The 27,940-nt window shown below is 39.5% G+C and overlaps 1 protein-coding gene across 3 annotated transcripts; it reads left to right on the top strand.

Annotated features, from left to right (window-relative positions):
• The first annotated feature begins 48 nt into the window (after window positions 1-48).
• cdh16 (cadherin 16, KSP-cadherin) lies at window positions 49-27,069 on the top strand. 3 transcript variants are annotated; one of them, XM_085402984.1, is made up of 18 exons: window positions 49-146; window positions 640-691; window positions 789-887; window positions 2,603-2,737; window positions 3,001-3,130; window positions 3,765-3,923; window positions 5,789-5,985; window positions 10,953-11,078; window positions 13,101-13,251; window positions 14,237-14,449; window positions 14,853-14,929; window positions 16,506-16,697; window positions 21,028-21,269; window positions 21,347-21,477; window positions 21,669-21,908; window positions 23,964-24,080; window positions 26,076-26,192; window positions 26,379-27,069. In XM_085402984.1, the coding sequence occupies exons 2-18, from the start codon at window positions 647-649 to the stop codon at window positions 26,477-26,479; spliced, it is 2,472 nt and encodes an 823-aa protein (XP_085259110.1). In that variant the 5' UTR covers window positions 49-146; window positions 640-646; the 3' UTR covers window positions 26,480-27,069. The 3 variants fall into 3 exon arrangements, with proteins under 3 accessions (XP_085259110.1, XP_085259101.1, XP_085259107.1); XM_085402975.1 differs by having other exon boundaries at window positions 21,651-21,908; XM_085402981.1 differs by having other exon boundaries at window positions 66-146; window positions 640-692; window positions 793-887; window positions 21,651-21,908.
• The last annotated feature ends 871 nt before the right edge of the window (window positions 27,070-27,940 follow it).

Below are 27,940 nucleotides of genomic sequence, written 5' to 3'. Positions count from 1 at the left end.
GCAGGAAGGAAAACAGGCAGTTAAGCATGTTCCTCGCAAAGTGTTAACCATTAATCCACCAAAAGGAGTACAAGTGCTCAGTTTTTCCACCCAATTTAAACTCCTCTCACACCTCTCAGAGGGAGCACACGCATCATTTGGAGAAGGTAAGATGAAACATTTTTGTTTAGAGAATAGAGTTTGTTTATTAATTTTCTTTATTAATTGCATGTTCCTATCGTAATTACTGTCGAGCTACAGTATACCCACAGCTTATCTTTTGTACTTTGGAGGCTTTAATTGCAGCTAGAGGAGTTTGTAAGTGATTACCATGACCATAATTCAGAGTGATTGGGTACTGCTACACAGCTACAAGATATTTGTCAGGCATTAATGATGAAATACGCTTTGTTTTTAGATTAACCTAAAAAGAAATTTACTTTTGCTTTCCAATCAAAAGTGTCTTTCTTGTTGTCCACTGTGTGGGCTCAAATGTGGCATTTAGTGGTTTCATAGGTGGTTGTGCATTTGAGTGCACGCTGTTGCTCATTTAAAAACTGCGAAATCCTCTCGTAAGTGGTGCCTCTTTAACAAAGTGTTTGTCGTGCTAAGACCAGTTGGTCTGAAATGCTATGATTATACATTTATCCCGTTTGCAAGGGGGAACATGGCCGAGAGAGGAGCTACACCAATGCTCTTCACAGCTCTCATAGTAAGCAGATTTTTTTGTATTACATTAACCTTTCATACTAAGATAACATTATTGCATGAACCTTTAGCTGCTACCAAGACAATATTTTGTTTCACAGTGGGCAGTACTTTATACATCTGCACCATGTGCTGGGACGAATGTTAAAATTGGTGTCCCTGAAAACTACGATGGTATTTTCCCATGGTATCTAACCAAGGTAAGGCACTTAAAACTTCTTGTACTTCTTGTGCTCATTTTCCAAGAAAGCAGATGTGTTTCTCTAAACGTAACCTTTTTAATCATGGCGATTAGGTAATTATATATCTAAGCAGAAATACAAGCTGATTTGATTTCAAATGCACTTTAGTAAGAATTCTGTGTTGTAAGCGTGACCTTTAACTATTTAAAAGTCAGAAATGCAAAATTTAATCAAGATTTAACATTTAAAATCATCATTCGGTAATCAGTAACATGTTGAAAAATAAACTGATAGAAAAGGAAATTATGCTGCAAACCAAAGCTGGATCTGTGTGTTTTCCTGCACTCAGACCTGAAAGTGTATAAACCTGGTAATTGGCATGTTCACAATGCTTGTCAGGTGTCAGCCTCAGTCTCTGCATATAGTCCATCTGGGTGGCAGACAGGATGTTTAATTCATACTTGTCAGTCAGACCTCCTCTGGGTTATGCAACAGCATGAATGTTGGCATTTTATTGGGCTGGACTGTGGTGTCGTCACGTCTTGTATGAAACATAGGAATATATTTAGGCTTTGATGTCAGTCTGGGTGTCATTTTGACTCACACACAAATAGCCTGTTAATGGCCACAATGGAGGATAATAACCCCACTTTGTGTTATAAATGGAATAGACATAATAATTGCTTCACATTCGTTTAAGGCAAAAACCTTTTCATGAAGTTGCGTTCGTCAGAGAGGGCTAAACTCGCAGATTACTGTAAATACGCAGTTTCAGCGTCTGCTCTAAAGTAGATTTTTCAGACGCTGCTATATTTTTTCTTCAAAGCATCCATGAGCGTCCTCTCATTAAGCACTGCAACATTGTATGGATTTTTTGTAATCAAGTAATTTCGTCATTGGGGAAGTTGAATGGCAGGAGGCTGGTAAATAGAAATTCTGAAGCATATTTTACTGTCAATAAAACACTTATAAAAGCTCAAACAAATCAGCCTGTTGGTCCATTCCTGCTTTGGTAATGCCCTTTCATCCACCCAGAAGACCTCAAAATAAATCATAAATGCAGTGAAGGATGATGTGAGAGCTGGGACGGGGTGAGATGGAGGCAGATGATCTGTTGTGGTGGCCCCTGAAGGGAGGTGTCTAAAGAAGGCGAAGAAGAAGTAAAGATGTCCTACTCAGTCTAACTCAAACTCTATCTTATTCAAACATAAGTACACTTTGTGGCTCTTTTGGGGCTATTTTAAGCAGATTAGCACACTTTTAACTAACAAAGTGAATAAAGAGAGACAAACGCGTAGCCTCCAGATGAAGACATCGGATTTAGATTCAACTTTGAGAATTTCCTTTATCTTTTATTCAAGTATTTGAATGTTATTTTTTTCACAAGAAGCCCAAAGGAATGTTGCTGCTTGTTGGCAAACCACAGCTCTGCTTTCTCATAAGGCACATGGAACAAATGGTGGTCAGCTATTGTGGGAGCTCAATTATTGTCTCTTAGTGAACACGGCAGAGAGTAAAAAAAGCTCAATTTTAACCAACTTACCAGAAAAGGATAAAACGTGAAGAGCAGATTATCGCTTGCACTTTAATCATGCTGCATTTGTTGCAATGTCATCTAGTTTAAATGCAGGTGCATCTGTGTAGTTGCTTGTAGTGCATGTTTTTTCATTAACCATTAACCAGGATGACAAACTGATTGTTTTCATGCATACTTTTTGTCTTCATCCCCACAGCTTCAAAGCCTGCCATCTAATTATAGTGACCTGGTGGTAACAGGAGATGATGAGGGCATATTTGGAGTCGATGCTCAGTTTCTGTACGCCCTAAAACCACTGGACAGGGAAAAGCAGCCATCTTACTCTCTGCAGGTATAAAAACATTTCTTTTCTGATCATAGTGCACCGAAAGCAATTTTCAGTCATGTTTCGGCTAATGAATGACTTTCTCCAATGTGCCATACAGATAGTTCACATAGAAAATACATTTTTATACTCTTGTTCATCATCTTGTTCATAATGATCACGTGCTGTTGTTCAAAGCAGTTTGGGGCTGCTAAACGATTCGCATGAACAGGGTGGACGTGGGCTCCAGCGTGTGTTTCTTACAGAACATGTTTGTGTTCGCGTCACAGGTGTCCTTCAGAACGTCAGTGCATCATCAGAGCTTCAATGTTGAAGTGTGTGTCATCGACAAGAATGACAACGTGCCTACGTTCATAGAGGAGAGCATGAGAGGCAGCGTGCAGCTCGGGCTTCTCAAGGGTACGAGAACCTTGCACTCAGATGTGAACGTATTACACAGCCAATTTAAGGCTGGGTCACATTCGTCAGTCCTGATTTATGAAATATGCTGAATGTCGTCAACAGTGAAAAAACATGCCTCATATCTCCGTGGAAACGGCAGTTTAACCTTAACATCAGTATAAATAGATTTAATAACGTTGCAAACAGCATCATTTCAATCACACACACACAAAAAGACTTTGTCATGGGTTTTGGTGATCACATTTATTTGATACAAAGGCCCCAGTGTATTCCATCTGAAGTCCTTTCGATATACACAGGGTCTAGCTCATAGTATTAACTCAATTATGTTTTTATGTATTTCTCATTTAAGAAAACCATGATGGTACATACACCTTTGTGTTGATCAGCTTTCTGTTTGAATTTCCCACAAAGGTCAACTCACTGAAGCTAATTCTGTTACTGTTTTACTCTGTCTGTGCAGACTAGGCATTTTGTAGAGTTTTCATCTTTTAACTTTTAAGATTTCCTGTTACACAACCCATGTTTTTGTTCTTTTGCCTTCACATCAGCATGTTTTCTTGGTATAGTTAGGATGGAAATTGAGACATTTTGTCCCACTCTTTAATTCTGTGTCACCCGTATCTCTCAGGAATACCATTCATGCAAGTGGAAGCGCTAGATCGCGATGACCGCAACAGTCCCCACGCTGATCTGCGCTTCAGCCTGATGGAACAAACACCCAGGATTCCCTCCAGCCAAATGTTCTCCATCCATGCCGTCTCTGGGGAGGTTTCACTCACTGAGGAAGGTCAGTCTCAACCAGCCGCTGAAAGGAAATAGTCAAGATAATTTTGTGGGGAGTGTTTTATCCATAAAGGGAATCTTCAACATATATTTTCCCAACAAATCAGCGTGGAGGGTCACCTAGAGTGCAGTGTTACAATGTAGGTTTAACTTTCTGCAATTTGAGAGGCCAACTCTTTACATTTATTAAAAATTGCTTTCTTATTTCTTAGGAGCTTATCATGTAGACAGTTTGTCCTCTTGAATGATGAAATGGCATGCAGTGAATTCTAATGGACCGGATGCTCCTCTACCTCATTCATTCATCCCGTTGCTCCATTCAGCAATGAAATCAGATGCACTAGCAGTCACGCATGCCAAAGCAACAAAAGGAAGCAGCTCTGTGTTGGTATGCTGTGGGTCATGAGCAGTTCTTTTCTTTACTTTCACTTCATTTCACAAGGCCACAAAACCATTACACAACCTTACTGTTTTCTGTTAAGGCTTTAGAGACCCTTAATCTGGCTTTTCAGTTTTTGCTTGCATCTTGAAACAGAGAGGGAAACATGCTCACCATCATCAATGTCGAGCATTCTTGACTTGATTTGCAGTCATAAACAGGTTTATCTTCACCATCATGCACAAGACTTGCACTGATTGGTCTACTATGTTGCCAGCAATTGTCTAGATTTCATGTGCATGCATAGTTTTTGCTTGAAAAAAAAAATCCAGATATTGACTATGGCAAACTATTTTTATATCTCTTTGACAGTGAACCTCATTATTATCTTCTTCATTGTCACAATGGAATCTAAATTGTAGCCCATGTATGAGCTGCTGTGAGCTCTTTTCTGCAGATATCAACACTGAAATGATGCACTTCAGTCCACCAGTGATTTAGCATCCAAGTGTCCAATAACCTTTAAACATCTAGTGTGTGTAAACGTTTCTAAAACACAATTCTTTTATTTAAATAAGTGATTTAAATAATTCCATATTAAAATCAAAAAGTAAATTCTCTGTAATATCTCATTTATTTCCACATGAATGTGCTTAAGTAAAGGAAATCTGTTATTGTCCAAATATGTTGTCTGCAAGAGCACAATACTCACACCAAGTAATCCTTTTCCCCCATAAAACAAAACAAAGAATATCAGGAAATATTTTTATTATTGATATTTTCCTGAAAAAGCTGTTGGTGGTCAGTTTCTAATCATAGAGGCAGACATATGTACAGAACCTTTAAAACACTTCTGAGAAACGCAAGTTGAAGTTGTTAAAACAGGATCAAAATGTGAACATAATGAAAAGTCTTGGAAAAGCCTGACATCACAAAAAAGCCAGTAATGTATAAATATTTGATACAAAAGTATTACAATAACATTATTCAGTGATATCGCTTCTAGTCCAGCGGACACACATGCGAGAAATTCTTGTGTGCCAGTGCTATTTCTGTAGCTTTGGAATTGCCCTTTGCTACGATTTGGCAGGAGCTGGATGACTTTCACACTTGCCGGTCCTTTCTGGCCCACGCTGCTGATGATTTCCACAAGATGAGCAGCAGTGAAAATTGCCTCCTTGATTTTTGCACCTTTTCTTTAGGCTACCTGGTCACAATTACACTTCAAGTCGGCTGTTTATGTTATTTTGCTTCCATTTAACAAAGAAATTGCAAAAGAACGGATAGAAGGAGCACTCAGACATGTGAGGACATGTTAATGCTTTGATTATTGGAGTGTCTTTATGTTATTATGGTGTGTTTGCTTGTTTAGCTTTCAGGACTTTTGCCTTTTTGCACTCTGGAAAGTAAAACATATGTTCCAATAAAGTGCTGTCTTGTAGAAAGTCTTGTAGGCTTTCTTGTATAATTTATGCCTCTGTCACCACCAGGAGCCTCTACTCTGGACCCAGAGATGTGTGGTCGTTACAAGCTCTCAGTGATGGTGAAGGATATGGCTGGGAGGGCAGATGCCTTCTTCTCCGCTGGCATTGTTACTGTTGAGGTGACAGGAAACACCTGGGCATCACCTGACCCTGTACGGCTTCAGGAAAATCTTCCGGGCCCTTACCCCATACCCATCTCACAGGTCAGACAGCAAAACACCAAAAAGATTGTATTGACTCAGCAACAGTTCAACACAAATGCACCATGTTAGCACTGTATGCACCATCTAAAGTAAAGCCCTTTGTACATGATTTAAAAAAAAAAAAAACAATTAAATGGTGCGGCATTATTAATGTAGTAAAAAGATGTTATCATGTTGCAATCAAGCAAACGCTGTCAGTAGTGTGGTCTGAGTAAAGTGGCCTCACATTGCTTGTTGCTGTTTTTAGTGTTTCCTTCTAAGTGACCAAATACTAAATTATTGAGGCTGTTCAAATGCCATGGATCCTTTCAGGCCACCTCCTGACTGAGTCACTTTAACTCCCATATTTACTCACTCACTGCTGCCCGCCCACAAACCTACCATCACTCTGAGGGGTATTACACAAATCTTACAGCTTTAAGCCAAAATCTAAACTCAAATACACAGAACATATGGAGTGCAATTTTAATCGTATTGTACGGCTTACTACAAATATTTGAATATCTTGTATAATCTAAAGAAATGTCCAGTTCAATAGAAAGTCATTCCTATTATTTTTTGGCACATTTCTCTTCTTCTTGCTGCTGTGATGTAACCTTAAAAACTACTGTGTAAGTATTTCTATCCAACTGAGACTTATTGTAAATTGAATATCTTTGAGTTTTAACACCTTTAGTTGTCCACAACAAAATATCCAAAGCCATCAGCTTGTAAAGAGACATTTGTGATTTCATGACATTTCTGATTAAATTAAGTAAATACTAATTAAAAAGCAATGAAAGATGAATTGATAAAGAAATCTAAGTGTTGCAGCCTCACAAAGGAGTGTTGAAATCAAAAGTAAACTTTGGTGATTGCATGAAGATATGAGTACGATTTCATGTCTGAAACTTGAAATACCATGGAAAATTTTTGATTGCCATCTTTTCTTCAAAAAAAGCCAACAATCCCACAGAGCCGGTCCCTTTTTCACACTGGATTAACTCCAAAAAGCATCTCATGGTATCTATGTAATTTCTATTTATAGGTTGGTGTCTGAGCCTGGTCTTTTCTAACCCTTTGCTTTTTATAATGTTGCCATATCTACTACATGTCTATTAATAACTCAATAATGTAACACATGGCAAAAAAATCTGCTTGCGGTGGTAGTTACCCTTTGTCAGGAAATCTTTTAAATCTACACCTGCATTTAAAAAAAAAACTAATCTTAGTTATTCACTTCCGAGAACTGTGGAAACAATGGGGCCTGCAGAGCTGAATATAAAGCTCAATCAAATTGTGAGAATCGCTTTGGCCAGCAGGTACACCGCAATACCTCCCCCTCCTCTGGTTTTCTCCCACCTCCCCCTCACACTCGCCCTCAGTCTCTCTTCTCTCCTGTTCCAACGTCCCCTGCCACCCACAGAAAATGTGTGGATTCACAAGCGTGGGCTGATTTGATTTCTTTTTTGTCATATTTTCAAAAGCCAGTTCAAATCAGCTGCAAAGTCTACAGTTTTATCTTAAAGGTTTAGTAGTTATTTATAATGTAATACTCCGGCTCGGTGACCTTTTTATTATTTAATATCAACACATAGCATCTGTGTCTCTATATGTAAACAAGGCTGTCTGGAAATCTCTCAATGAGCAGATTTCCTGTGTGTTTCTCTTTTAATTCCTAATGAAAAATGTGTTAGTAGAGTGTGAAATGAGCCCTCTTGTTTCTTTACTGAATCATCTATGTGAACAGTAACTAAAATCACACAAAACCGGATTAGATTAACATGGTGTTTAGTTGGGGGAAGCCTTATTGCACCCACGCGGTGTTCTAATACTGCTGTGCTCAGTAGGTGGTGGGGCTAACTGCTGTTATGACACATACATAGAGAATCGTGTCCAAGAACCCACTCTATACATCCCACCTCCCCTACTGTCTCAGATAAATGAAGCAGTCATGTCGGCATCTACTCAACTGTGACAAATCTTGTGTTTTACATGCTGACACCGTCCTTGGTGTGACAGATGCCGAAATCAACCTGCTGCTTAGCATGCGCTCTGCCATTGTCCTTCCCTGGGTAATAGTCAGTTATAAAAGTAAGTGTTGACTGGTGTTATGATTAAATTTTCTGAGTCTGCAATCAGCAAGCTTCGACTGGATATTAAAATATGCAATCCAGACATATGAATTCGATTGCATCACCAGGGCTATGGGGATTCATTTTAATTTGTTATCTATTGCATGTTTTTCATTGCCTAAAAACTTAGATTGTGTAACGCAACCACTGAAACTACTTGAACTCAGGACTGTAATCTATTGAGACTCAAGTGGGAGTGAGGGCCCCAGTAGCTGCGAATGAATCAAAGCTCTTAAATACTTCGAACTGTTAGCGTTCACACTGGCATGAAATTTCAGTATTTATTGTGGAATTAGTTTGAGCCCCACTCGAACTCTGTCATGGCCTCATGATCAGTGAGTAATATTACAGATGATACTTGTACTTGTGGTGCCTCATCAAACATTAGTCATTAGAAACCTGATTGTGTTAAGAATAGATTTTATGGAGAAAAGTTTTTAAATAACTTTTCTCCAATTGACAATTGAATGAACTGCAGCACACCTTGCTACCACCTCAGTATCACATATCAGAGAAGGCTATCAGCAGGGTGGGGAGTGTCCATGCTCCCTCAGGTGTTCATGATAAAATTTAGCTCAAAGTAGGCAAAATGCAAGGTGGTTGGGTGCCCATGTCAGTATTGTAAAGTGATGGCTTTAGTGTTGTAAAAATAACAAAAATAAAACAGTGTTACAGGCATAGAATGGTGTTTTTCCATCAGCAAAGTTATTCCCAAAGAACTATTAACAATAAACTTTACATATCACCACACGCTGTGTAATCTTGAAAAACTGTGAAGAAATTGAACAAATGAAGAACAAATGTCATGCAGGTGTTAGACCTGAAAAGACTATCTACAGTAGATGAACAGTTTCTGGAAGTCATGTCCTTGAGAAATAGGAAAAAAAATCAGTAGAGATGTGACACAGGCCCTGAAAGAGGTATCTGGCTCTGCAGCTGCTCCATCTATAGTTCACTGAAGCCTTACCAGAAATTGTCCACTCATGGGCCAGCACAGGACCACCAGTGTCTATCCAACTGGCCTTGTGCTGGCCCATGTGTGGGCCACCCCTGGCAAACCAGGTCTGGGCCACCAAAGGGCCATCATTCTTTGCGGTATGTGGGCCACGTGTAATTTGTGTGCAGCCATGAGCCATGAGTTGTAGACAGACTGCTGGCCCTGTGCGGGCCCAGAACAGTTTCAGCTCTGGCCCAGGTGTCAGCCTAATGTGTACCTTAATCAAGCCATGTAATAACAACATGTGCCAGAACATGCAAAACTGTGCAAAAGTAACATAACTCCGTTCAGACAGTGAACGGACTGATTCTTATATAGCGCTTTTCTAGTCTCCCACGAAAAGTGCTCTATACAACATGCCACAGTCACCAGTCACACACTTTCTCTTAACTGAGTGCTTCCTAACTACATTCATACACATTCACACTCTTGACATACAGACTGAAGGAGCCAGGGATCGAACCACTAACCTTCCAATCAGTAGGTGACCTGCTCTACCTCCTGAGCTACAGCCAGCTACTATAGTAGTATAGTATTGCAACATGGCATTTGGGTCTTCTAACTAAAACAGGAAAATAGGAACATAAATAGTGCCATCATTGCCAGACCTGGCGCACATCTGGTTGACATACACTCTGCCAGCTTGAAGCCCAGATCCGGGCCAGACCTGTTTTCTATGGGCCTGGGCCACATAAACCCAACCACAATTGAGCCAGATATGGCATGCCATCACATAAACAGTGCCATCTATGCCAGGCCTGGCCCATATCTGGATGACATCCGTCTTATCATGCCAGAAGTCAGCCAGCAGTGCCGGCCTGATACCAGATCCGAGCCAGACCTGGTTGCTATGTGGGAAGGTGGCCGTACCAAATATTGATTCATAGCTTGGTTTTGCATTATTTACTGAATTTCAATGTTTGCACATTTCAAGAAATCACTGCAACTATTTTGCATTTTTGTATATAAAACATCAAGGAATGAGGGGTGTCTCAAGACTTTTGCACAACACTTATCTTCTGTCAGCTTATTAAATAATGAGAAACTAGCTTCAGCTTTATTATTATAACATTGCCTGATTTGGGAGGTTTACTTGACGTTATTCAAGTACTGATTAGCATCATGCCCCAAGTGCTGCCAAGAGGCGCACAGCCACTCTTGACCAAGCTCAAACACAAGATATCACAGAGACAGCACGTGCTTGGAAAACTGAAACATGGATGGAGGCAAAACAGATGATTTCATAGATGATTTGTATATAGCTCTATACAAAAGAGTCAGTGCTCATCAATCACATGTCTTTAAAGTTGCAAGGTCTCAAAGCACACAATAACACTGAAAGGCGGCCAGCTGTGTGAAGTGGCTTTGTGTATACAGAAGCATTGCACATGGGCAGTTATATCCAAAACAAGGGACGAGTGTCTGACAGTGAGCTGAGGAGATGCACATGCCCTGGGTTTGCATCAGCTGTGATACAACTGGGCTCTTGTCCTTGTTGGGTGCTGTTTGATTGCTACTAGGGCCCTTTCAGCCCATCTGCACAGCCCTCTGTTAGGGGGTTGTAAAGCAGAGTGGAAAATCCCCTTCAGCCTTCATCGTTAGTTTTGGCTGTGCTCTCTGTTCCCCATCAGTGTCAGCGCATTTAACTGGCTCCGTATCATATAAACAAATGGTAGCTTAGCTCGGTATTTATACATCTTACACGCTCGGTCGCAAAGCTTTCTATGTTTACAGTTTTTCGCTCAATTTTCCTGCTACGCCCAGATAAGAAACCATATTCGCGTTTAATTCACTTGCAGATATGTAAAACTGAATACTCATAAAATGTTTGTATACATTTGTCTGTGCTAATTTAGGTCAAATGGAGTGGCAGTCAGGCAGAGTATGGTCTGGAGGGGGAGTTTCCAGAGATGCTCTTCACCATCAGCAGAGAAGGAGTCATTTATCTCAATGCCCCGCTGGACAGAGAGACACAAGACCAGGTCTGTACTTTGAGCCAAACATCTCCAGCACCTCATAATAAATGACATTTCACGATTAGAGTCAAAAATTCCTCTATTAAAGATTGAGCCCTTTATTTCAATTTCTGAACCCACAGTACGTGAAAACTTTGATATCAAAGATGATGTGTGTTTGTCAGCTGATGTGTTTATAAAGACTGCCCTGATTTAAAAACTCTTCATACAGGTGCATTTCATTTATGTTTAAACTAGCAGGATGATTCACAAGTATTTTCACCATCTGATGACAAAATTATTAATTCAAAAGCTGAACAATGAGAAGTGCCAGGCTTATTGTCCCTAAAAGGGTTCTTATGTTGTTCATTGGAAGAAAGTCCCTGTTTTTAATTAACTCTCCTATTACTTACAACTTAATGGCTTTTTTATTGTAGGAACCCTGGTACACATTACTTCAGCAAAGCTGAGCACTGAGTCACAGCCTAATTACAAACCAAAACCTGAAAAGTGCTCTATTCATTAAACATATTCTGCCTGTGACAAGAAGATTGTTGTATAATGGCTTTAAAGATCGCGAATCTAAAACTCTTCATTGCAAATCTGTCTCACTTTAGATCAAAGGAAAGATCATCCTTTGTATCAGAATTACAAATTAAAGTCCATGTGTTTGCATTTTGCTCTCAAGCTTTGCAGACAACCTAAACTCCTGTGAGCTTTGAATGACTCAGTGAGCAGAATATTCTGGCACAGATGCACCAAAGAAAAGCACAGAAAGACTGAGCTACAATTGGGTGATGTGATTATTGTTAAAACGCAGTGTTCTAGCACATTACCCTGTCTTTTTCTTCACTGACCTTTCAGTGGAAGTTTGAAAATGATAATGAAAGTTTAAACTGGTGTCTCATGGGTTTAATACAGTCTCTCACAAACAGGAAGCTCAAACTGATATGATGACTTCCCCTTATATTTATTCAAGACTTTTTTTACACGTTTTTTAAGGTTATATATATTAAAGTATTTACGGAAAACCAACAAGGCTTTGAAAAAACGTAAAATTTTGTTTGGTGTACTGCTACCACTGGTAAAATAAGTTAGAAAAGATACATTTGTATATTTGATTTTAAGAGTTGTGAAAAGTGCTTAAGAACCACAAAATGCCAGAAGACTCTTAATCTGAATACAGCTTTGCGCTATTATTTAATAGTAAATAGTATTTTCTTCATTTTTGTCACTAAGTTGTTGAAATCTATTCTACATACTTTTATACATACTAAATACCATTCAGGAATTGCAGTGTGCAGTTTTTTTTTTTATCAGTGTGTGCTACAATATGGGACTTTGCACAAATGCTGAACATTTAATATTTATCTAGCCAATACTTAAGACATTTTTGAATGAATCTGTCCCAAATTCCATATTCTGGTTCATTTTGATGATAAGAAAGATCAGTGAAAATTTCATGTTTTTGTCTTTAAAAGTTTTTGAGATATTCATGTTGAAACATTGTTTCCAAAACAGTCTGAAAGTGAAAGAATTTTTCAAAAAAAACCAAAAAGCTAGTTGAATGAGAATCAGAATCATCTTTTATTTGTGCACGCAGACATTGAATGTGACTTCAGTTCCCTTTGCTTTCTTCAAGCAAGAAAAAAAAATTCATAGCACTCATTGTATATGTTCACTGGACCATAACATTCTTACACAAATCTGAAATGGTTGAGCTGGAAATGTGCAAAAATTGGCTGATATGAGATGAGACAGAAACTAGGAAACCAGAATCTCAACAAAATCCGTGAGTATAACCAGGATCAAAAAGTAAATGTTTACTCGTATTGCAGAAATGTATCCTATCATGCTCTGCACAGAGGAAGACTTTACAGTCGTTAGTAGTCTACTGGGCATGTAATCCCTTTTTTTTGGTCTGCTGCTAGAAAGTTGATGGGAGCGTGGGTTGCGTGACTCGTAACCCACAGTGTTAAGGGTACCACATGTGACCAGATATTTCCCTCTCTGCTTTTTCTTCTTTTTTCACCTTTTCTGCTTACTTAGTTTCATATCAGCATTGTGGTTGAGCGTCCCGACGGCAGGGAGATTGCCAAACCTGTGGAGCTGAGGGTGATGGTGGGTGACGCTAATGATAACAGGCCCACATTTCCACAGGCACAGTACCATACTGTGGTGAAAGAACTGGCTGCTCGAGGTAACATATAGGTTTTGGATGATTTTTTTTGTTTGTTTGTTTGTTTTCACTCATGCAAGTCCTACTAATCAGATTACAGTGGAATATTTAGATACTGCATCACACAGGCTGTGTGCTTTGAGACCACACACCAAGGAAGAACAATACTATTTCTTTGGCCAAAATACAATCTTGCATGTAAAACATCTTTAAAAGAAACTCGTCTTACAAATTATGATGATAATAAAGCAACACAGTGAATTTGAATAGTCATTTTCTAGAATTATTTTATACTGTTTCACAGCTTAGTGCAAAAACACAGCCTGGATGCAATGTTGTTGTGATGAAAGGGTGGAGAGCGCCAGATACATTTTGTGAAAGCAGATTGGGATCTTTGCCAGGACACAGGGGAAGCACCAACACCCCTCCTGTGCTCCTAAAAAGCACACGGTGGGTTGTAACGTATCAGGTCCTTGGCATAAAAGCTTTTGTTGGTGCTTTAAAACATTCTGATTCGGGGAAATGAATTACACAGGGCAATCTGTTAATCTAAATGGAATCACTGAGTGAGGATTATATGAGAAAGCTATTGTTGTACTCTCTCCCTATTTTAAATCAGTGTGCTGTGAGACTTGTCATTTTAGCTTCTCTTGTTATTACTTGACAAAAGAGTTAAAAGAGAGAAAAGGAGAAGTCAAACTTGAAAAAGATTTGAAATTTGCCAAAGAAAAAGAGCATGTACATAATAATGTATATATTGTATATGCATTATACATATTTTTTAAACATAAAATGTAAAGATAATTTTCAAAATGGTCAAATGGTCAAATTCTATTTGTGGTTAAAAAAACAAAACAAAACAAACATGGATTTTTTTGTTTCATTTTTTTTTTACATTTTTTAAACAGTGTAGAAAACCCTTTTTTATAGAGCTAACTGAAAATATCTTCTGATGATAAATCAGAAAGCCTCCTCCTCCTCTTTATTCATATATTTTTTCCTGCAGGGACAGAAATCCTGACAGTGCAAGCGGCTGATAATGATGACCCTAAGACAGACAATGTACGAATCTTCTACCGCTTAGTCGGACAAATTCCAGAGAGTCCTCGTGCCCTCTTCAGAGTGGACCGTGACTCAGGGGTCATCTCGGTCCAAGCGGATAGTATGGAGGGCACGGCACCGCAGTACACTCTAACCATCACTGCTGAGGATGCCAAAGGTGACTATGTTTAAGGCAAAATACAACCTTAGCTATAACGCAATTTTCATGAAAAGGTGGTGTTTATCTTGTACTTTAGGGAGTTAAAGAGAGGCAGTATAGCAGTGATACAAACAGGTGCATCAGAGACAATTATATATAAAACATTTCATCTTTCATAATGACTATAATAGGCAAAAGTTAATTACTTTTGTGAGCAAGTGTGTCAGTAGCCTCCCTTGAGATTTCCAGGAGATGTATATATGTTAGCCTCTAGGGTGACAGATGATGTGATCTGCATGACTCATGGACTCAGGGTGTGACGAAGGCTAACATGAGGTACTTGCTGTTCCTTCAGCATTCTTAATTTGTGAGAAGGGCTGACCTGAGTCACTAACAGAAGCTGTGATCCTGTCCCTGGCAGGTCTGAACAGTTCCTGCACTGTGGTTGTGACGGTGCAGGATGAGAATAACAACCCACCGGTGTTCTCCCAACACGAGGTACGAGAACACGTGTTCAAACAGTTACTTGCGCACAGAGATTAGGACGCCTTTCACGCATTGATCTGTTTGGGGCAATATAAACAATAGCTTTGGAAAAATAGCAGGCTAAACATCATCTGTGGATTTTGGACTGTGAACGCGCTTCGCAGGTCACTGATCTAATTTTCCTGGCGGGGAACTAGATATGATACTAATCTCAGGCTTATATAGATGGCATTATGTTATTGGAAGACTTTTATTTGGCTCTCTGTACTCCAAGTGGACAGTGTTTTTAGAGTTTAATCTGATAAAGCTTTCTTTAGAGACAAATTTCCACTCATTTATTTATAGGTCAATCTACAGCAGGCTACATCACGATTACACAGCTCCATCCAGTGTCGTTAACATGGCAGAAATTGTATAAGAAGCAGTGTTATCTTAGCCATTACAATCTCACAGAAAGTTCTGTGAGGATGGCATCATAAATAATGCAGCTCCAGGCCCACTGTGTAATTGGCCAGTGGTTTTCTATGAAAGAAGGTTTAATTTTGGTCAAGGACAGAAACCAATCGACTGCAGAGCTTTGACATCAATGTCCAGATCAATCAAAGATTTGACATAACACCTGACACCGTGTTATTCTTTACATCCACGCCCAGTGTAATGGACACTTAGGGATTTTAATCAAACAGCTTTCAAACATTGTTGGATGATCATTACAATGCTGTTAAAAACAAATGCACACTTGCTTAGATAATCGCTACCACAGACACACAAACACAGAGGTGGAAAATGCTCTTGAACAGGTCACGCCTGAGTAGTGCAGCTTTTTCCATGGCAATGCAGCCCTATAGGAGGTGATGTGGGAGGTGAGTGGTGACAGGACTGGGTTCAGCAACCCTGTGGATGGGGCAGCCAGATCACAGGCATGGTTGCTTCTCTAGAGGACATCCAGGAGTGGCAGATTAAACGGCTGTCTAAACACAGAGAGGTTCACAAATAAAGGTCAGCTCACACCAGGGGGGCAAGAGGGGGCAAATGTATATTGTCACATGCAGTCACCCATCGTCTCAATAGAAAATTGGGCAATCGGTCATCACTGGCATTTATTGGTGACCGCACAATCTTAACATCAACAACTTGCTGGCAAAAGCTGCAGTGGCCTTGACAAGAAATAAATAATCATTATCATTATTTAGCATTCGCTGGGGCTGTTATTGCAAAGCCAGATTCATTTATGTAACACCAATTCACAACAACTGGTGCCTCAATACTAGAGAAAAAAAACCCAACAATCTGTATGTCCCTCATGATTTCCCGTCGTCACCCCCTTCGTTGCGCCCCTGTCAAAGTTCTGTTTTTGGTGTGCCACCATATTTTTATATGGCCGCCCCTATAAAACTATTCTAGAGGCACTCCTGCAGGGGAGGTTTTCCTTAAAGAGGGTCAGGTCAGTGAAAACTAGTGTGAGCTGAGACATTTGAGATCTGCTTTTTTTTAAAAATGCAAAATGCTTCCATACACTTTTTCACTTTTTTAAAAGATAGTCTTTTTCTTCTTAGTGATCATTCACTCTGTGTTTTCTCGCCATCAGTACGGACCCTTTCACATCCCAGAGGATGCCCTGGTGGGTACGACAGTGACAGCTGTGCTGGCGAGGGATGCAGATGTTCGAGGTGGAGACAGCTGGCAGGTGGACTACCGTTTAGAGTCTGGAGATGAAGAGGACGTCTTTTCATTAGTGACAGATAAGCAGACCAATGAGGTCACACTTGTCCTGTCGAAGGTGAACAACACCAACTACACTGAAGCTCTACACTCATACATTTGACTACCAAGATCAGCTAAAAACATGATATAAGGTCCATCAGTCTGAATGAAACTTCTTTTTTTTTTTTTTTTCTGTTTTGAGAGGAGAGACAATACAAAGATCATTTCCTCTTAGGGACACAGATATTAATGCCAAGGACAATTTTTGGCATAGCTGCTTGTATCTGTCCTTGCAGCATGTGCATGTCCTAAGAGATTATTCACTCACAGTCACAGAAAACTAACCTCATTTTATAAATGCATGATTTTAATATCACCCTATGTAGATATTATGCATTGAAAGACAGTTGGAAAAGGATTTTCAGAAATGTCAAAATTCTAGTCCTGCATGCCTATAATAAAAAGAGTCCTGCACGACATTGGCGTAATCTCTCCTGTCCCCAGGGTGCATCACCCTTCGCCTGCCTCCTATAATCCTACAGGGCATTTTAGGGAGGCATGTGGTGTCTGTGTGTGTCTATACTCTAATGGTCTGCACTCTGTGAGTGGCCAGGCAGGCGACAGTCTATTATTTTCAACCTCTTGTGGGAGTTGATGAATGTGATTGAACTGTGAGCTGCACAGGCCCCTCTGAGATAAAGCAGAGCATTTCCAAAAGCTAAAAATGGATCTCGATCTATTATTTCAGTTTAACAGACAATGGCTTGTTTTCAAAAGTGATGTCATGCAGTTTAAATTCCTGTCTCTATGAGTAGCTCTTACGTTGACCTTGTGAGATATCACTATAGCGAACGCTGCATCACCAGAAAGGATACTGTAGATTAGTTAGCTTACCGTAGTAAAAATTAAAGCTTAAATCTTCCACAAGTAAAGCCCCAGTGGATTAAAATGCACTTAAGCAAATCCTTTAATTCACCAGATTACAGGGTGAGGTCAGCACTAGAAAGCAGAGCGATTTCATTATTAGAAATTGCAAAGCCAAATGAATAATTAGATTATGTGAGCAGATACTAATGGCATTTTACCACACAGGCTGGAGAGTGAACGAACTAAACAAAAGGGATGGGATCAAATCAGTGTGGAAAAAATTGGTGACATCGCATTGAATTAAAAAATGAATCATAAAAAGTCTGTAAAAGAAACTGGAACTTCTGTTGAAATTAACGTGAGACTGGGCTATCAGAGGTTTGAGTTATTGGTTTCATAAATATATACACTCACTGGCCACATCATTAGCTAATACCTGGTTGGACCTTCTTTGACCTTCAGGATTGTCTTAATTCTTCACGACAAAGATTCAACAAGGCACTGAAAGCATTCCTTAAGTATGATTTTGGTTCATATTGACATGACAGCATCACACAGTTGCAGCAAATTTGTTGGTACTGCATCCATGATGTAAGATCTGGTGACTGTGGGGGCCAATTGAGTAAAGGGAAGTCGACGCTATGTTCAAGAAACCAGTGGCCATAAAAGGGCAAACATTTTCAGCAGCGATACTCAGGTAGGCTGTAGCACTGAAGTACTAAGGGGCCCAAATTGTGCCAAGAAAATATCACCACACACCATTACATCACCACCGGCAGCCTGAACTGTTGATACAAAATAGGATGGAGCCATGCTTTCATGTTCATGTTCAGTCGAATGGTACAGCAGAAACCCAAACTCATCAGACCAGGCAATGTTTTCTCATTTTCTACAGCATATCCAGTTGAGCCTGTGGGGATTGTAGCCTCAGTTTCCTCGTCTCAGCTGACACAGTTGGCATTCACTGTGATCTGCTGCTGTAGCCCATCTGCTTCAAGGTTTAACAAAATACTCTTCCGTATACCTTGGTTATAACGAGTGGGTATCTGAGTTACTCTTGTCTTCCTATCAGCTCAAAACAGTTTGCCCATTTTTTTCTGACCTCTGGCATCAACAAGTCATTTTCACTCAGAGAGCTCACTGGATTTTTCTCTTTTCCAGACCATTCCCTGTAAACATTACAGTTGGTCGCATGGGAAAATCCCAGTAGATCCGCAGCTACTGGTTTACTCAGACCAGCCCATCTTACACCAACAATCATGCCACATTCAAAGTCACTAAACTGCCTTTCTTTCCCATTCCGATGCTCAGTTTGAACTTCAGCAGGTCGTCTTAACTATGTCTACATGCTCAAATACACTGAGTTGCTGCAAAGTTTTTGGTTGATTTATTTCTGTGAATGAGCAGTTGGACAGACGTCTCTATTAGGTGTACCTAGTAAAGTGACCGGGCATTGTATAGGTATGTATGTGTGCAAAACAGTTCATTCTGACCAGCCTCACTATTTTTCTTACACCAAGAGAGACTAAAAATCTATCTCGCTATCTGCATAGCATCAAAACTATCTAGTAAACATTGTTATCCCTTCAAGAGTTTAGCCTGTAAAGACAGAAGAAATAAACGGATGTGTAAATGTGTAGTTAAATGGTGATACCCATCACGTTTTGAAGAGAGATACACTACTGTTGCTTTTACAGTTTTATGTATATCAATATGTGTATCAAATTATTACAAATACACAAATGTGGTAGACATTGATGTTTTTATGAAACATATGAGGATATTTATTTTGGTGGTGTTTAAATATTGTGTATTACTGTAATTTAAGCTAATAACTATTTACAGCAAGAACATGATGCTACTGTAAAGGCACTTAATTCAAAAAAGAGTAGCATCATCAGGTGAGTAACGCCAGGGTCCATACACATGCTCTCATGCGCTGACACACACTGAGCAGTTTGGTGTGTCACTTCCAGTTAACAGCAGTACTCATCTATTCTCCAAGGTGTGCGTTTTTTTTCTCCCTGGTAACAAAGACACGTGTACTCAGCAGGATGATGTCAGGCAGTGCCAGTTTGCCGATGTCTTGTTTTATGGGGAAAAAAGAAAACATGTTTACTGGCAAATCCTGACAACAAAAACAAGCTTCAGGGCAGGATTCAAAAGATTACACCGAATGAAATCAGTTGTGCCCAGTTGTAATAAAGACTGAGGGATGGGATTCGTTTTTCCTTCAGCTGGGTTGTTTTGCCTCTAAAATCTGTAAAATCACAGTCTTTTCCCATCTTTTCATCATCCCACTGTGAAACTATTTTTTGAATCCTACAATCAGAGTCAGAAGGTTCAAGTTACTATTTTAGTGCACAGATTATGGTAATCCTATCACTGTGAAACTGCTACTTCCAATATTTGGACCTATAAATAGCACATGCTGTCACCCCAGAGGATAAAACAAAGTTGTTAATATTCATGGCTAGGTTTTTTGGTTTTTTTAAAATTATTATTAAATTAATTTTATCCCCTTTCATAAATTTAGAGAATGAAAGTCTTAACTTCAACAATAAAGCAGTGTGTTCAGTTTATAATGTACTATCTTTTCCACTGTCATGCCCTAGTTGCTCAAACAGCATCATGGAAAATCTTTCACTGGTGGCTCACTGAATCAATTGTTTTTTTTCCCTCTGTATCTACACTGTCTAGAAATATAGTAACACTGCCAGTAAATCCAGTTTCCTTGGGCCTAAGATAAGGGGACTAGACACACAAGGGGGGTGTACTGTGTCCCTCTCCTGCTGGCAAAAAGGACATGCTGTTTTTTGACTCTCTGTTTAGTGTGGTTACACTTGAACCTTCAAAAATAAATCTACTTTTATCACATTTAGGCTCATATGAAAGAGTAATGTAGGGCACAGCATCAGCAGTGCCTGTTTTAACTCAAGGACCAACCTGGAACTGAAAAAAAACCCCACTTAATACTTTTAAAATATATCAATGCCTGCGTCACACCATACGACACTTAGGCCTGGCTCCAGCACCCCCAGCGACCCTGAACTGGATAAGCTGAAGAAAAGCAGAAGAAAATGGATGGATGAACGGCATGTAGCTTATTAAACAGAAAAGTTATTATAAAAGTGACTGAGAAACTTGGGCTTGAGTGACGCAGCTGCAGTGAACAAACACCTTAACAGAGAGTCCTCGTTACTGATTTGTTTCATGTAAATCAATACAGAAAAGGATAGACCACACAAATATGTCTATCTCTTCTTTCTCCTTGCATTTACCTGTATTGCTGCCATGCTTCATCCAGTAATCAATATTCTTGATTTCTTTCTTAATGATCTGAAATTGGCTTTCCGCTCACTCTGAATGTGATTGTGTTTATTGCTTTCTCTTTCTGTGAAGTTTTGCTTACGCAGTACTTTGCAAATTCTGCTTCTTCTATTGTGTAGGTAGTTGTCTAATGCAATGTTGTGAGTTAAATTAAGTAATACTTAAATAACACTTTGTGAAACTTGTTGTGTGCACGCATCTTTTCACAGGTGTTGGACTTTGAGCGCGAGAGTGAGTACATTCTCGTGCTCAGTGCCCAGAATCCAGTTGCCTTAGTCCGTGGCCGGTACGGCCCCGCATCCACAGCAACGGTCTCCATTTATGTTGACGATGTGAACGAGGGTCCGATCTTGTCTCAAAGCCATTATGAGGTGACTGTGAGAGAAGGGGAAGAACCAGGACGGGTTATTGCCACCATCCGAGGTTACGACCCCGATTCTCACCCAATAAGGTAACTAATTTAAGCTGGGAGGGGTGTGAAATTCCATGTTTTCAATTTTACAGAGCTATGGATGTTTCCTGGTACAGATATTCTCTTCAAGGGGACACCAAGAAATACTTTTCAATTGGGAAGTATTCTGGTGAGCTAAAGACTGTGCAGGCCTTGGACAGGGAGGAGAACAGCACGTACACCATGGAGGTCATTGCAGTGGATGGACGTAAGATCATTTCCATCATTGAGTATGCAACACAACGGTTTGATTAAAGGCAGACTCAGTTTCCAAGGCATAGATATAGTCAATTATTTTTTTCTTTAAGGCTTACTTCATGTCTGGGAAAACCTGATGTTCATATGTTAAAAAGTCTAGTGTACAACAGTTTGGTTTTTTAGCATCTTTTTACATCTTAGGAAACTCCTCCCTGTCTGCGTCCACCCTGGTGACTGTCTATATCCTGGATGTGAATGACAACAGTCCAGTGCTGGTAGGAGATTACTCCTGGAAGTACCTGTGTACACCTCGCTTAGAGGACCAAGCTTTGGTGCTTGCATCACGGGACAGTGATGGACCGCAGCATGGAGGACGACTTAATTTCTCCCTCCGCAGCGATGTCACAGTTCGACGTAACTGGAAGCTAACACCTATTAATGGTAGGGTGAACACAAACTGTGTAAAGGTCCAGTCAACGCACAGCATACAATGTGATTCACAGTGAAAAGACAGGCGGAATAAATAATGTACTACTGCTAGAAGAAACTCCCCTAGGCGGCTTCTGATAAATTGTATGTAACCAAAAATACTCAAAAAAATTTAAATAGTTTTTTTCTACCTTCCAAACTTGGACTGAAAGTTGTTCTGTTATCTTTTTTTTTTCAGAAAGGTGAAGTCAGATGATTTTAGTTGCCAACATGGTCTGAAAGTGAGCCAGAGTGGATGTAACAGTGAGCTCAAATAGGCCCACAAATCATAACTGAAAAGAGTCTTCACTAAGTGAAATGAATCACCACTAAACCCCCTTTCCAAAAGTAACAAGTCAGATTACCAGCCTTGAAAAAGCTCTATCTAGTAACAGTAGACGATGTGAGCCAAAGCTGCTGACCTGAGTTCTGTAACATGGAAAAATTAGACCCTATCAGGCAGTTTGTGAAGGTGTACGTGAATGGTGTGTCTTTCTTGTCTGTGTAAATTGATAATCTGCTCTGATTAATGTCGAGCATAAGGAAGTTAATTTGTTGGAGAGGACAAGTTATTGCCTTCCAGCCAAATGGATCTTGTGAAGGGGATAAATCGAATTTTGAATACAGCCAGTGGACATCTAATTTTCCACAGTGTGCCAAATGTTTTGCATTATTTTTCTTACATGAATCAAAATCAGTGAATTGCCATCAAGAGTAGAGATGTGCAAAATGCCCTGATTTATTTTCTGCCTGAAAAACATCTCCAGTCTTATATGAGATGCTAGGTATAATATATTATAATTATCCTTTTTTTTGTAACTGCTTGTGTTGTGCTCACTGAATACAAACTATTTACTGCAATGACGTCTGTCATTAAGTCATTCACACAGCTCAACCGCTTCCCTCTCAGTTTTTTTTTAGCCTTTTCACTCCCCTGTTCCTGTTGGTATTGATTGAGCCCAGCTGTAATTATATCTTGTCTGTAATTTCTTTCACGTCACCGCTGGTTTCCTGCCAACTAATGGAGCCTAAAATAGGAATTTCCCAGAATGCTTTGCACCTGGTCATAGTCAGTAATGGTTTTAGCAATAAATGTGTGCTTTTGTCTGTCTGATTTTGCAGCAAACTTGTCTATTTTTTTTATTTTCTTTTAAATTACAATTACATCAACCTCCAGTGAATGAAAGAGCAGATCTGTGTGTGCATGAGTAGTACAGCCATTCATCTCAAGTCTTTTGGGAAGCTGAGTGACAGTTCTTTTCACCGAAGACATTCAGTTAATCAAACGGCATGTTCATGTTCCTTTTTCGCATGCTCTTAATGGCTGTTCATAGCTGTAAGGGGAAATGCTTTTTCATCACAAGCTTTCAGAATAGCTCTGGTCGGGGTAGGTGGCTGGTCACACTTCGAACTTATAAAATGTCATGTCAGATTTGACACAGTGCAGGCAGAGGATAAATAGATCGACATTAACAGCCTCTGCAGAGGTGCTGCACAGGTCATGTTTCCCTACCTGACAAATGGAACATGAAGGGGGATGATGCTAAGGTGCAATCGGACAGTTTAAGACTATCAGATAAGAGTTCAAACAGTTTGATAATATGCTTCTCTTTACAGGACAGGGTTCTTACGTCATGCAGCCAGGCTTGTGTTTTAGCCTGATTTACAGAGATAAGATAAAGAGTCACAGGCTCCAGACCACTCCATACAGAGCCCCATCAGAGTCTTTCTGCTTGCTCTTTATTCATACAGTTGTATGGATGTGTTTGGCCTGGGTTTTTCTTCCTTCGGTTATTAGAACTTAAAAAGTACTTGTATACTTGTTGTATGTGATCATTTTTTTCATAAAAATAGTTGTTGTTGACCACTTTTGGATGCAACAGAAAAATAAGGCTTTTAAATTGAACAGATTTTCACAGCTGACAAGTACCAGGTTCATTTGTTATTTTGTTAAGTCATCATAAATGTGATGTATAAAACAGTCTCTATCACTTTTCTGCACCAACTAACAAGTGTTTTGTCCTTCAGATACTCACACCAACCTGTCCTTAAATATCCCATACCTGCCCCCTGATGTCTACATCGTGCCCTTCACCATCTCTGACAGCAGCTCTCCTCCCAGGAGCACCTTCATACACTTGCCAGGTAATGCTGACACCTCTGCTGATAAGCTAAAGCGAGTACATAGAGGTTCTGGGACAAGAGTGCTGGAACAATCAATAGAGATCAACCCCAGTGTGCCAGCTTGTCCTAGCGCTGCTCTTGTTTATTAATGATGCAATGGTGCTTTACAAATGATTTTTCCAGGCTCGTGATTACACAGCTCTCTTAAGATTGTGTTCTGCCTAATATAACCATTCTGACATTTCATAACACAGCATCACACATCTTGCACACTGGTTAGGATAAACTACAGTCACATGAAAAAGAAATTTTTCACATGAGCCTATGCAGTACTGTGGAAAGCTAAGTACATCTCCATAGTGCTGCTACTCAAATGCACTTAACTGATCATCAACACATCTGCGCACCGTTATAAAAGCACAGGTTTTGCCTGCTTGCTGGTCTGGAGAGATTACATGTGTGTTAATACAATGACACACACGTACCAGCAAATTCCTCCCATGGTCAGACTGTGCAACGTTATGAGAAACTCCAAAAAAACGCAAGAGCTAAAACTCTTCTAAATATTGATGTTCATGACAGTACAATTCTCTTATCTCTAAAAAGAGCATAGCTCAGCTTATGTTTGCAGCACTTCGTTTGAGTAAACTCCAAGACTTATGGAACTGTGTACTTTGGAGAAATGAGCCCAAAGTGAAGCTGTTTGGCCATAATACACAGTGCCACATTTGGTAAACACTAAGTACAGCATATCAGCACAAACATCTCATACCAGCTGTCTAGCAAAGTGGTGGAGGGATGATGATGTCAAGGCTCAGACTCAGACCTGGACTCAAACAGAAAGGTAAAAGTTCAGCAGGATTATTGCTGGTTTCCAAGTAAACAGGGATTTATGCAAGGTAGTTATGTCTGAGTTGAGCTGGTGGAGGGGCAAACAAAGATAGCCACAGATTTCTCCTCGTGGGTAAAAACCACTCGAGGCTCATCGCAGGGAGTCTCAGGACTGGGAGCATCTGCACAAGGGACGACCAAAAGAGTCAAACACCATGGTAAGCGCAATGATTTGGCAATGACTGAGGGATTTCTTCAGCCTTGAGTATTAGGAAAGCAACAGCCAGTTGCATACAGAGGAGGGAAGCACGGCAGAGCCTCCCCTCTAAAACAAACTGATAGAGTTAAGCCATACACACAATACACAGAGAAAGGAGAGAGAGGGAGAAAAAACAGGACACAACAGAGAGGAAATGGCAGGTTGGCAGAGGAGGACCAGGGGATTCACAACAGATGAAGCATTCTAGGGTCATATGTGACTAAAACTTGGTCACAAGACAGTGATCCCAAGCACTTGTCTTGTGACCCAAGTCCAGACTGTAACCCAACTGAAATAGTGTACATAATATGTGTAGCAATGCGAGAGACTGTTAAAGTCATACAGAAAATGGTTATTTCAAGTTATTGCTGCTGTGATTCTACAAGCTGTTGAATAATTTCTTTCCCCACAGGACTACATGGAGACCTGTGAAATCTTTCTTTTTCACACACAATATAACTGGAGAAGAAAATTTGGTTTATAATGGGTTGTTTTGAAATTATCAAGTGACTCCAAAACTTTATGCTCCTCACAAGCAACTAGATAAATTTACTGCATCTTCAATATGTGCTAACATAGTTCTTTTCTTTCTCAAATGGCCAGTCAGCCTTTAAATATGATAGGTCGGGATTAGGAACTTGAGTAATGGTTGCTGAAAATGAGCCTTTAAATCCCTATGAAGATATTACATTAATACACCTGCACTATTTTTAATGAATGCCATATGTGATTCCTTGCTTGATATTTGACTATCTAAATCCACTGGTTATAACATCCAGTATTTGTATTTATAGTAAAAACGTTATGCATAACCTAAATTTTGTCAAGGAATCACAAGACGACACATCAATCCTGAATCAAACCCTGTTTTGATGTGTTAAAAATCCCTGATTTGTGAGTTGTGTGTTTGCTATCTCTCCTGTTAGTGACTGTGTGCCCCTGCAATGTCAGAGGAAACTGCAAAATGGCTGCCAAGCAGCTGGAGGGCATGCCAACTATACAGTCTGCAGTCGGCATTTTGCTTGGCACCTTTGCAGTCATAGGTAAGCAGGACAAAAGCTGTTTGATTACTATTAAAGTCTATTTAAAAATAAGTGGGAATGTAATATATGCCTTATTATAAAATCTAGAAAAGTAGGATTTAATCATCTTTGAGAGGTCTTGGAGTTGCATCTAAATTAGCAATAAAACTGTGATGTAAATGCAGTGTTGATTTTTTGCCCTTCCAGGAGTGATCCTCATTGTTGTATTTGTGAGACTGTCCTACCAGAACCCCAAAGAGCCAAGCAAGACTAACCAGGAGAGAGTTCCCCTTAAGATGTCAATCTAACTACACTGTATTGTCCTACTTATGGGACAAACATGACAATCTTGTTTCAGGGCAATAAATTCATTACGTGACCGTGAATGTCTTTAAAATGAATGTACACTTCACTTGCAGTTTTAAGTTCATATGTATGCAAACTATGTTTTAGTTTAGTCTAGAGCTCTGATGTATGTTACGTGCTTAGGTCTGTGCTTGCACATGATGTGAGTTTATCTTCTAAGTTTGTCTGTCTTTTGTTATTGCTGTAGAGCGGTTAATATCTCTTAAAATGGTGCCCAGTTACTGTAACAAGAAAAGTTACTAATTGTGCTGGAAAATCTCTCTAAAACATAAGAAGTAAAAGATAATGTTACATGAAAGAGTAACATTTTTCTAAAAGGGATTATTTTGTAACATTGATCTTACGCTTTTGTAATTTGTAACACGTTACTCATTATGTTAAACACATCTGATCATAAAACTATGATGCCATTTCTTTGAATCTTATAAAAAAAATTGCTGGAAATACAAAAGTGTGGGGAAAGTGTGCCTCTCAATGCTGACATGTGATTTTATGTTACTTAACACATGAGTAGAAATAAAAAATGTTTTAAGTGCTGTATATCTGCATAATTTATTTACACCCCAATCCAGAATGCAATCATTTGCAGATCTTATAAATACAACTTTTATTCACAATACCACAAAGAAAACATAACAAATCTTTAAACTGAGACTTTTTACTATTGCATGAAAAATATTAGCTCATTTTGAATTTGATGGCAGCAACATGTCTCAAAAATGTTGGGGCAGGACAATGAAAGTCTGCAAAAAGAGTGTAAATACGTAACTAAAAAGCAAAAACAGCAATCAGTTACATGATTGGGCATTTCAGAGAGGCAAAAAACTGCATCTACAAATTGTGGAACAATTTCAGAATAATGTTCCTCAATGTAAAATTGTGATGACACTGAACATCTCATCATATCTACTGTACATAACATCATCAAAAGATTTAAATATTCTGGAAAATTCTCTGTGTGCAAACAACAAGGCTGAAAATCAGCATTGGATGCCTGTTATCCTTGTGCCCTTAGGCAACACAGCATTAAAAATAGGCGTGATTCTGTCATGGCAATAACTGCATGGGCTCAGGAACAACAGTTCAGTGTACCATCCAGAAAGGCAGTTGAAGCTCCATCATGCAAAGAAGAAGCCATATGTGATCATGATCCATAAACACCTTTGAGCCAAAGCACATTTAAAATGGGATGAAGCAGAGTGGAAAGCTATCGGATGAATCTGACCACAGAACAGTGAATTTATTAAATTAATGGAATTCTAAAATGAAAATTCTTTTTTCAGTTCAATTCATTTTTATTCATACAGCACCAAATCACAACAACATTCCCCTAAAGCAGACCCTACAGTAATACATACAGACAAAATAACCCCTATGATCAAGCACTTTGGCAATAGTCCAAA

The sequence above is a fragment of the Rhamphochromis longiceps genome, linkage group LG1 (assembly GCF_057381845.1).
Source record: "Rhamphochromis longiceps isolate RC_006_pf linkage group LG1, R_longiceps_female_GT1.1, whole genome shotgun sequence".
In the NCBI taxonomy this organism is placed as follows: Eukaryota; Metazoa; Chordata; class Actinopteri; order Cichliformes; family Cichlidae; genus Rhamphochromis; species Rhamphochromis longiceps.
This window is presented reverse-complemented; position numbering and strand designations above follow the sequence as displayed.

Bases quoted from the DNA above. Each gene is read 5' to 3' on its own strand.
- cdh16 (XM_085402975.1), top strand. From the start codon at position 647: ATGGCCGAGAGAGGAGCTACACCAATGCTCTTCACAGCTCTCATA. The intron at 692-788 runs GTAAGCAGATTT...TTTGTTTCACAG, and splicing joins TGCTCTTCACAGCTCTCATA to TGGGCAGTACTTTATACATC. The intron at 24,081-26,075 runs GTAATGCTGACA...CTCTCCTGTTAG, and splicing joins CACCTTCATACACTTGCCAG to TGACTGTGTGCCCCTGCAAT.